This window comes from Ursus americanus, chromosome 23 (genome assembly GCF_024610735.1).
Source record: "Ursus americanus isolate L20-20 chromosome 23, mUrsAme1.1.p, whole genome shotgun sequence".
Taxonomy (NCBI): Eukaryota; Metazoa; Chordata; class Mammalia; order Carnivora; family Ursidae; genus Ursus; species Ursus americanus.
The window spans coordinates 20,194,718-20,204,916 of NC_142149.1; the positions used below are offsets into that span (position 1 = coordinate 20,194,718).

General features: G+C 47.5%; 2 protein-coding genes across 2 annotated transcripts; both read left to right on the plus strand.

The window, feature by feature from the left end:
- Positions 1-2,854: 2,854 nt before the first annotated feature.
- On the plus strand, positions 2,855-3,172 carry KRTAP17-1 (keratin associated protein 17-1). The gene has a single exon (XM_045781642.2). The coding sequence runs from the start codon at positions 2,855-2,857 to the stop codon at positions 3,170-3,172; it is 318 nt and encodes a 105-aa protein (XP_045637598.2).
- Positions 3,173-8,260: 5,088 nt separating this feature from the next.
- Positions 8,261-9,991, plus strand: KRTAP16-1 (keratin associated protein 16-1). The gene is made up of 2 exons (XM_087854706.1): positions 8,261-8,605; positions 8,666-9,991. The coding sequence occupies exons 1-2, from the start codon at positions 8,261-8,263 to the stop codon at positions 9,989-9,991; spliced, it is 1,671 nt and encodes a 556-aa protein (XP_087710832.1).
- Positions 9,992-10,199: the final 208 nt, after the last annotated feature.

A 10,199-nucleotide genomic window follows, 5' to 3' on the forward strand; every position in this document is an offset into this window, starting at 1 on the left:
TAAATAGAAATTTAAGCATATGAAACATTGCTTAATTTCACTCACAATAATAGAAATGCAATTTAAAATGATGGTCAGAGCCTATCTTTCTTCTATCAGATTGGCAAGATCACAAACTTTGATTACATGTTGTATTGGTGAAGTTTGAGGAGACAGGGCCTCTCACACATTGCTGATGGGAGTGTAAGTTTTACAACCTTTGTAAAGGGTGACTTGGCAATACCCATCAAAATTACAAATGAAAAAGCTCAATGACCCTGCGATTTCTTTTCCGACAGTTTATGGGAGGGATGTAGAAAGAGACGTGTAACTGCACAGATACATAATAGCAAAATATTTAAAATTAAAAGTTCATAATAGCAAGATATTAGAAATATTAGAAACGAATGTCTTTCAATAGAGAATTGGTTAAATTATCAATACAATACACCACTATGACGAACTTTTTAATATACTGATATGGAATGAGCTCTGAGATACTGCGTTAAAAGGAATAAAAGAGTTAAAACCAGTGCGCATATTATGTGACTATTACACCTGCTATCATATGTTATGAACAAAAATATATCTATACATGTATGTTTTTCTTGTATATAAACAATAGCGAATGTTTATCAAATAACGTGACCAATACACTGTTCTAAGTGCTTTATAGAAGTCATTTAATCTTGAGAACAGCCTATGAGATTGGCACTATTATTATCATAATTAGCACTTCATAGATGAGGAAATTCAGGTGCAGAGGGGTGAAGTGAGACTGGGAGCAGAGGGGAGGGTGGGTGAGAGGTGAGAGAATTGACTGTGGACACAGAAAGAGGAGAGACTTTTCACTGCACACCTTTTGGTGCCTTTCTCATGTGAATGCATCACCTATCATGACAAAGAATGAGGGGCGCCTGGGGGGCTCAGTCCGTTAAGTGTCTGACTCTTGATTTTAGCTCAGGTCATGATCTCAGGGTTGTGAGATCGAGCCCGTATGGGGCTCCATGCTCAGCGGGGAGGGAGTCTGCTTGAGATTCTCCCTCTCCCTGCACTTTCACTTTCTTTCTCTCTAAAATAAATAAATAAATCTTAAAAAAAAGGAAAGAAAGAAAGAAAGAAAAGGATGTGTCTGTCATAGACATCACTGGGTTACACTTACCCAGAGGTGTCCATCCGTGGATGTGGAGTGATGAGAGCAACATGGGACCAGGTAACAGAACATCTGGGCTATGAATCTATCATTAATGTGTCCTCTCTGGGCCTTGGTATTAACTTCTGCAGAAAAAAAAAAAAAGGCAAGGGGGTGGCATTAAATTATATCACTGTGTCCTAATCTGAATTTGAATCATCTGGGAAACTTTAAAATATATGGTTTCTCAGCTCCCATGAATACATATTCTGATTTAACAGGACTGGGGTACAGGTTGGGGGTTCTGCATTTTTTCAAAGGCCCCTGCCTTAGGCAATTCTGATGCAAAATCAGGTTAGAGACCCTGGACCACACGATCTCTTCCTCCCAGTTCTAAATTTCCACATCCTGGGAATTACTGAGCATCCTCTCAGAGCCAAGCAACCCATCATCTGCCCTCAGCCCATCCAGCCCATCTCAGAGGCTGCCCTACCTCCAGGGTCATCTAAAAAGAAAATGCAAATTAAAACAGAAGGGCGGTGTCTCTTGATCCAGATCTCCACTCTTACTGCCATCTTCCATCCCCACCTCCCACTCCACCCCTTCTCCGGGTGCTGCCTTCCAAAGGCAGAGCCCTAGTCTCCAGGGCTGCCATTACCATTCCAAGAGTATGACAAGGTACCAAACCCAACACGGAGATAGGAATTTTGACCCGTCTCAGAATTTATGCACGGACCTGAATCCTCTGTGGATTCTCGCCTCTTTCCAAAGGCATTTTGTTCCCTTCGGTGGTACTCTGGGTGTCTCTTACCCGAATCCCTCCTTCTCCCAGATGGTCTATAAAGTAGGAGCTCTTAAAAAAAAAGTGTCCAACATTCCCATTATCATGTGATATTTTGAATATTCAATGATCTTTCTTCCTCCCTTTCTTTCCCCTTCCTCCCCCTCCCTCCCCTCATCTCCTTCCGTCAAGGAAAGGGTTCCAACCACTGCTCTTTCCGCCCACTTAGAGAGGAGTGTGAGTATTCAGTTCACCAGGAGGTCCAGGGAGAACGTGGCTCCCACCTCTTGCAGTTTTATGATGAGTCTCTTTCCTTTTCACAAGGCAGTTATTAATCATGACTGATGCTCACTGACCAAGCCCAAACAATTGTGCGGCACACTCCACATACCACACACAGTCACAAGTGTTTGCCTTGCTCACACGGGCTGGCATGAGGACGCCACTCTCGCCTGGGAGGAGCCACAGGACCAGACCTTGTACAGCAGCCTCTGCCTCCGGCAGGAGGCACGGGTCGTCCAGCCTTTAGCCTTCTGATTTTCCAGGATGAGCACTCATGATGAAAGGGGTCGGCTGCCAACGTGCCACCAGGGAGATGCGGAAGGGGAGCACCCATTCCTGAGCCAGAGGCCCTGGCTCTCTCCAACCTGGGTTAATGATGGCTGGCCTGAGTTTGGCCATGATGACAGGTCTTTTCGGAGATGTATTTTTACCCTCTGGACAAATAGCAGTTGGGCCGAGTGGGGCTTTTTTATGAGTTGAGGTACTCAGAGCTGGAAAATAAACAGGCAGCTAATGAAACGTTCTTATGGAAACTGGCATAAATAATAACAAAGGAAACATCCTGTCCTCTGTGCCAACACCCTCAGGTGAGGGGCTATAAAAGCTGCTGGCCACTGGCCACCATCAGACGTGGGGAACTCTGGCCGCGCTCCTGACCTGCCACCTGACCCGCCGGGACCATGGGGTGCTGCCCAGGGGATTGCTTCACCTGCTGCCCTCAAGACCAAGACTGCTGTGAAGTGTGCTGCTGCCAGCCCGCCTGCTGCGGCTGCTGCGGCCCCTGCTGCGCGTCCTGCTGCGGCTCCTGCTGTGGCTGCGGGGGCTCTGGCTGTGGAGGCTGCGGGAGCGGCTGCTGCGGGAGCGGCTGTTGTGGCTCTGGCTGCAGCTCTGGCTGCGGGGGCTGCGGGAGCGGCTGCTGCGGGTCCAGCTGCTGCGGCTCGTCGGGGTGCTGCGGCCCGGTCTGCTGCCAGCCTACGCCTGTTTGCGAGACCAAGTGAAGCCCTCCGCCCGGTCCGCGGAGGTGGCCCAAGCAAAGCCTCCACCTGCCGCAGGTGGAGAGACTCCTTGTCTCCAGGACATTCCTGGCTCCCAAGACAGCGTCCTGCCTCCGTGTTATTTGTAGACGAGGGCTTGTTCTCCATCGCCCGCCCTGGTGTTTCAAGGCCCTGAGAATAAGAGCCATATGCTGGTGAGAAATGGAAACTGGGTCCCATCCAAAGTGATCCCCGAAGCTCGCAGGGTGAATCCCCATGGCTTTATTTTCATGGACTTAAGTGTCTTGTCACTGTAAGGTATCCTCTTACTCAAGGTGGCTTTGGGACTGACCTTCCTCCTCAGCTTTCTGCTGCTTTTGAGTGCAAAAATTTCTCTTTGTTAACTTCTTAATAAATTCGAGCTTGCTGGCATAACCAAATTAGTTCTCCTGCCTCTTCCTTGGCTCCCTCTTGGGCACTGGGCCAGGAAAATTTACTCTGGCACCCACCATTGGGTTTTCGAAATGTGGTTTGTGGACCAGAATCCCCTTGTATCAGAATCACCTGGGGGCTAGTTAAAATAGAGATTCTGGAGCCTTCCCGGAGACAGGCAGAGTTAGAATCCACAGGGGTGTGGCCTGGCAATCCGTATATTTTAAACGAGAACCCCAGATGCAGATTAAAGCTTCCATGTGCTCCCTGAGATTCACTTGGGGAGGCTTTAAAAATACAGTCTTAAGCATCACCATTAGAGATCTTATCCATTAGCTCCAGGGGGGCGGCCTTGGGACCTGCATTTTTAGAATGCAGTAAATGGTAAACGCTGAGGCTGGCCAAGGTTGAATCTTGAGCAAGGGGCATGGCTTCCTTCAGCTGTAGAGCTCTCCTAGAACGGGTCTGCAGGAGGGCTGCAGATCTGGCCAGAACTTTCTGGCAAAGTTGAGAAGAGGCTTTGGTAAAACAAGCTTGATTTGGAATGGAAGAGATTCCTGTGGCAGAACTTGGTGAACACAGTGCTTACGGATGTTCTGGGAATTCCTCTTTCTTCTAGCCAGATGCTTTGGCAAAGTCTCCCTCTTCTGGGTTAGGTTTTCTTGTCCTGAAACCAGCTGTATTTCTTCTGCTTCAGTCCCAGGGATGAGAGGGGTGAATGCCCATCTGCTGGGGGGGGGGGGCTAAGCCAGGTGTGTGTGAGTCCAGCTGGAAGGTTAAAATTCAGAAGACAGTTGATTCAACTTCTTGTCAAACATGATCTTAAGCTACATGTGGAATAAAATTTATTTTGCTCTTGCCTTGGGAGAACAATATTTTTTTATTCCTGCAAAGCAATGTTTCATTCAACAAACCAGCGAAAATATATTTTTTGATTATAAGCATGGCAATGATCTCTAAAAATATGAAAAAATACAGAAAAATATGAAGAAGGACTAACGGCCACCTGGATTCTCCACTTCGACTTCAGCATTTATTACTGACGTAGATGTTTCCAGACTCCTTTCTAAGCATATTTACGAATAATACCGGGATTATACTATCTTTATATTTTTGCCTTTGAAAACTTTGTTTTTTGTAAACCAACTTTATTAAGGCATACTTCATATATATAAGAAAGTACACACGATTGTAATGTACAGTTTGATGAGATTTGACAATCGTATATACTTAAGTAACCATCACGGCACTCAAGATATGGAACCTGCCATCATCCCTCAAATTCTCCAGTGCCCCATTTGCAGGCAATCCTCCCCACCCCCGATCCCAGCCTCGGGCAACCATCAATCTTTCTGCCACTGTAAATTTTGCCATTTCTAGAATCTCCTGTAAATGAAATCTTACAGTGTGAACTCTTTTCCACTTAGAATAACAGTATTTATATTCATCCATGTTTCAGATACCAATAGTTCATTCCTTGTTGTTAAATAATATTACATTGTATGAATAAAGTATATGAAAAAATATTCAACAACCGATGGGAATTTGGGTTGTCTCCAGTTTTTGGCTATTATGAAGAAAGCTGCTATGAATATTCATGTATAAATTTTTGGGTGGACATATGTTTTCATTTATTTTGGATAAATACCTAGGTTTTGGATTGCTGGATAAATAGTATGGGAATGTTTAACTTTATAAAAAACTACTCAACTGTTTTGCAACTGTTTTGCCATACCATTTTGTATTCCCACCAGCAATGTCTGAAAGTTCCAGTTTCTCCACATCCTTGCTAACACTTTATGTTGTCGGTCTTTTTATTTTTAACTTTTCTAGCAGCTGTACAGTGGTAGCTCATTATGTTTTCATTTCTTGGTTTCATTTAAAAGCCCAGCAGCATTAGCAGTGTCTTACTTGGGAAAGAATTCAAAATCTGAGTCTGCCCTGATTCAGTTTCAGACTCTACTACTTAGGTCATTTTTGCTCTTGTTGGAATTGGCCTCTTAAGAACTAGCCCTTTAATTCCCAGGACAAAACCACAGCCAGAGCATGAGCACACCAATAGGACAAAATTGCCAAGAGACCAACAGGTCTGCATTGAGTAGTTGTGATTCAGAGTAGCTGATTTTTGCATTGCTCATGGTCATGGTCTCCAGATGGGTGAGAGCAGGGTAGTGATTTTTTTGAATTACTGACAAAGAGATAGCCTTCTTAGTTGTCCACAGAGGTCTTCATTCATTCATCAATAAATGTTAATTGTGAACTGCCTATGTATCAAACATTGCTCTGGGTACTGGGTATATATCAGTGAATACACAAAATCCTTGCCCTCGTGGTGCTTATATAATGTTAAGGGAAATGAGAGCTATAAGAATAAAGTAGGAATAGGCTTGATTGTTAAAAGATCTGCTCATCCATATAGCAGGGAAGGATTCTTTGAGATGACATTCCATCATAACAGATGATGCCATCTTGAATTTCTCAGCTGAGAGAGTTTATAAGGGACTTTGTGCGAGGAAGGCCATCTCCATGTGCATTGCATTGCTGGCTTAGCTGCAGAAGAGAAAGGGCACGGAGAGGAACTGGAAAGGTGGAGATCAGGATCTTGGGGGCTCCTTCTCTGCTTTGCCCTCTGCAAAGTTGTCCAAAAGTCTTCTTTTCCAACTGTCTGAGAGCTACACCTCAAGGATGACACTTCTTGTTCCTAATCTTCCATTTTCAACCAAGTCTATTGATTCTGCCTCTTTACAACCACTCATATTGCTCCAGGCCCAAGGCACTGCCCAGTTTAGGTTGTCACTATGAAGCTTTTGAGGAATTGCCCCAGACTCCTAATGGTCTCCCTGGTTCCAGACTTGCCCTCCTTCTCCCATCCCTTCACCACAGCCAGAGAGGTCTTTCCAAAGGGCAAACATGGTCAAGTTACTCCCCTGTTTAAAACAACCAGGTGTCACTGTAAAATCTAACTACTTATCATGGTCCACAAAGCCTTTCATGATTGAGTGCCTAGTACCCTTCTAGTCCCATCGCTGTTCTTTCCTGTCCCCTTGTACCTTTCATCCTGGCTACGGAACCATTTACTGCTCCCCAAATGTATCATGCTTTTGAGAAGGCTTCCTTAATTTCCTAGAAAGCATGTTGGTGTTTCTCCTGAGTGCCTCCATAGAACCCAGGGCATCGTCTGTCATAGCACTAGTTTGTGTACTGTACCATAACTGCTTCTGGGTGTATCGGTTTCTCTCCTAAACTTGGACTCCTTGAGACAGGAATTGCAGCTCTTTTTTTTTTTTTTTTGTATCCCTTACACAGAACCCAGTGATGGCTGAATCGAATGGATGAATAGAAGAGAAATTGAGTGAGTGATTGCATAAATTAATGAATGAAGGGAGAGATGATGAATGGATGGCACAATGGCTCAGCTTTTCTAAAGGAGAGCCTGCATTTACATTGATGTTGAAAGCACATAGTGGAGGCAGGCCTTTACTGAGCAAGGACGTCAAGCCTTGGTGTTTAGAAACCTAGGGTACATTTCTCATCTCATGTCTGTCTCAAATAGTAGCATTGACAAGCTTTGAGAAAGCATTTGTATTCTTTGCTTTTTAAACAACGTCTTTGCAAGAGATCTCTTATCTTTCCCCTTGGTCCTTTGGGTTTTGGAGGTGTCTTTAAGAGCTATTAAAACCACCAAAATCAAGAGGGATTCTTGAGGGCCACTGAATGCTAGAGGTGTGGGTGGGTGGAAGGAAAATAGGGAGGAAAAGCAGAGAAGCTAGGTCAAGTGTTTCCTAGGGACAGGTAGAGCCAGTGGTCTGGGGGCAGGGGTGTTCATAGAACAGGATGGAGGACAACACAGTGGGCTGAACCTATGACATGTGGCTTTGACAAAGTCTCCTAAGAAAGATCAGAGTAGACAGAATGGTGAGGAGAAAGGAGGGCAGCCCTAGATTAGGGCGCAAGCTGGGTGGGATCTTTAGCAAGTGACTTAAACTTTCTGATTCCAACCTTTTCTTTCCTCTTCTTTACCTATAACGGGGGGAGATGAATTCCTATTTCAGGGGAAGGCCGATGGTTTTAAATAAGACCATTGCTGTAAAGTGCAGTCATTTAAAATCCAGCCCAGATAGCCTATCTCCCACAGAGCTCACCACTGCTCCCCTCTACTAATCCCTATATGTCTATTATTGACTTTACCATAGCATTGCAATGGGTTTAACTGAATATGTGTCTGCCCACCAGACAGTGAGATCTGTGGGATGGGTCAGTGGGTCCTATTCATGTAGGCACACCTGTGTTCCCCCCCAGGACCTGGTACAGAGGACTAGAAGATGGATAAATTATAAGTTCCTTTCTTCTTCCCCTGCTCGTGACGCTCAGAAACACAGATCATTCAGTTTGAAGGCAATGATGCTTATTCCAAGATGACCTGTTGCTCAAGGATTCCAAATTTAGCAAGTCAATAAACAAACAGCTTCTTTATGGGTAGATAAACAACTTCCAGATCAACAAACCTTGGCATAATAAGATGTTCCTCTGAAAACTGGCTCAAACAGCAATGAGGAAAAGATGCAGGGGCTCCAAACAGCACATGTCAGTGAGGGGGTATAAAAGTGAGGGCCTCAGAGAGCTGTCCCAGTCAGGCAGCACCCCTCTCAGCACTCGCAAGGGAGCAGAGGCACCTCCACCATGTCTGGAAACTGCTGTTCAAGGAAATGCCCGTCCGTGCCAGGCATCTCTCTCTGCTCCACTGAGGTGAGCTGTGGAGGGCCTGTCTGCTTGCCCAGTTCCTGCCGGAGCCAGACATGGCAACTAGTGACTTGCGAAGGGAGCTGTGGATCATCTAACTGTGGCCCGCAGTGCTGTGAGCCCTCCTGTGACATGAGCAGCTGTGCCCAACCTGTGTGCTGTGAAGCCACCATCTGTGAGCCCTCCTGTGCCGTGAGCAGCTGTGCCCAACCTCTGTGCTGTGAAGCCACCATCTGTGAGCCCTCCTGTGCCGTGAGCAGCTGTGCCCAACCTCTGTGCTGTGAGGCCACCATCTGTGAGCCCTCCTGTGCTGTGAGCACCTGCGCCCAACCTCTATGCTGTGAGGCCACCATCTGTGAGCCCTCCTGTGCTGTGAGCACCTGCGCCCAACCTGTGTGCTGTGAAGCCACCATCTGCGAGCCCTCCTGTGCTGTGAGCAGCTGTGCCCAACCTCTGTGCTGTGAGGCCACCATCTGTGAGCCCTCCTGTGCTGTGAGCACCTGCGCCCAACCTGTGTGCTGTGAGGCCACCATCTGTGAGCCCTCCTGTGCCGTGAGCAGCTGTGCCCAACCTGTGTGCTGTGAAGCCACCATCTGTGAGCCTTCTTGCTCAGTGAGCAGTTGCTGCCGACCTGTGTGCTGTGAGGCCCCTTCCTGCCAGTCAGTTCTCTGTGTACCCACTGCCTGCCAGTCCATCACGTGCAAACCCAGCTGCTGCCAGCCAGTCATCTGTGAGCCCAGCTGCTGTTCCGCTGTCTGCACTGTGCCTACTTCCTGTCAACCAGTGGTCTGTGAGCCCACTTGCGGTCAGCCGGTCTGCCCCACACCTAGCTGCTGTCCATCTGTCTGCTCTGTGGCTAATAGCTGCCAGGCTGTCTGCTGTGACCCCAGTCCTTGTGAGCCGTCTTGCTCAGAGTCCAGCAACTGCCAGCCAGCTTCCTGTGTGGCTCTGGTCTGTGAGCCTGTCTGTCTTCGCCCTGTTTGCTGTATTCCAAGCCCCTGTGAGCCACCTTGTGTCTCCAGCACTTGCCAAGAGCCGTCTTGTTGCATCTCCAGCATCTGCCAACCCATCTGCTCTGAGCGCAGTCCCTGTTCCGCAAGTATCTGTGTGCCTAGTCCATGTCAACCTACCTGCTATGTAGTCAAGCGCTGCCGGTCCAGCTGCCGTGAGCCTGTTTCCTGCCCATCTACCTCCTGCCAACCACTCTGCTGTCGCCCGGGGTCTTCTGCATCTGCCATCTGCCAACCAACTTGCTCTCGGACTTTCTATATACCCAGCTCCTGCAAACAGCCTTGCACCCCTTCGGTTTCTTACCGCCCAATCTATCGTCCAATCTTCTCTGGACCCATCACTTACAGGCAGCCATATGTGACATCCATCTCTTACCGCCCTGCCTGCTACCGCCCATGCTACTCCATCCTGCGCCGCCCAGCCTGTGTCACTTCCCTCTCTTACCGTCCGATCTGCTCCCGTCTGCCTTGCGTTGACCCCTGTAGACGGGATTGCAAAAAATCTACTTCTAGCCAACCGGATTGCACTGACTCAACATCCTGCAAGGCCGAGGTCTCAAATGCCAGTCCCTGCCAGACCAGTGAGGCCAAACCCACCAGCCCAACCACCCGTGAGGCCGCAGCCAGCCCACCGACTGCCACCAAGCCTGCTGACCACTGATCTGGCCTCAGCCCACTGATTCCTGCAAAGCAAACCTCCTGCTAGAGGGAATTCTCAACTACCTTCCCCAAAGCTCACAATGACTTAGTTAGAATCTTTCAGCACCATCACTCCCATCTTCTTACACTTCAAAGAACTCACCAGAAATGTCAGGCTCCTAATGGTCCAAATGAAGGTGCCCTGGGCACCTAGATGGGGGTCATTCTGG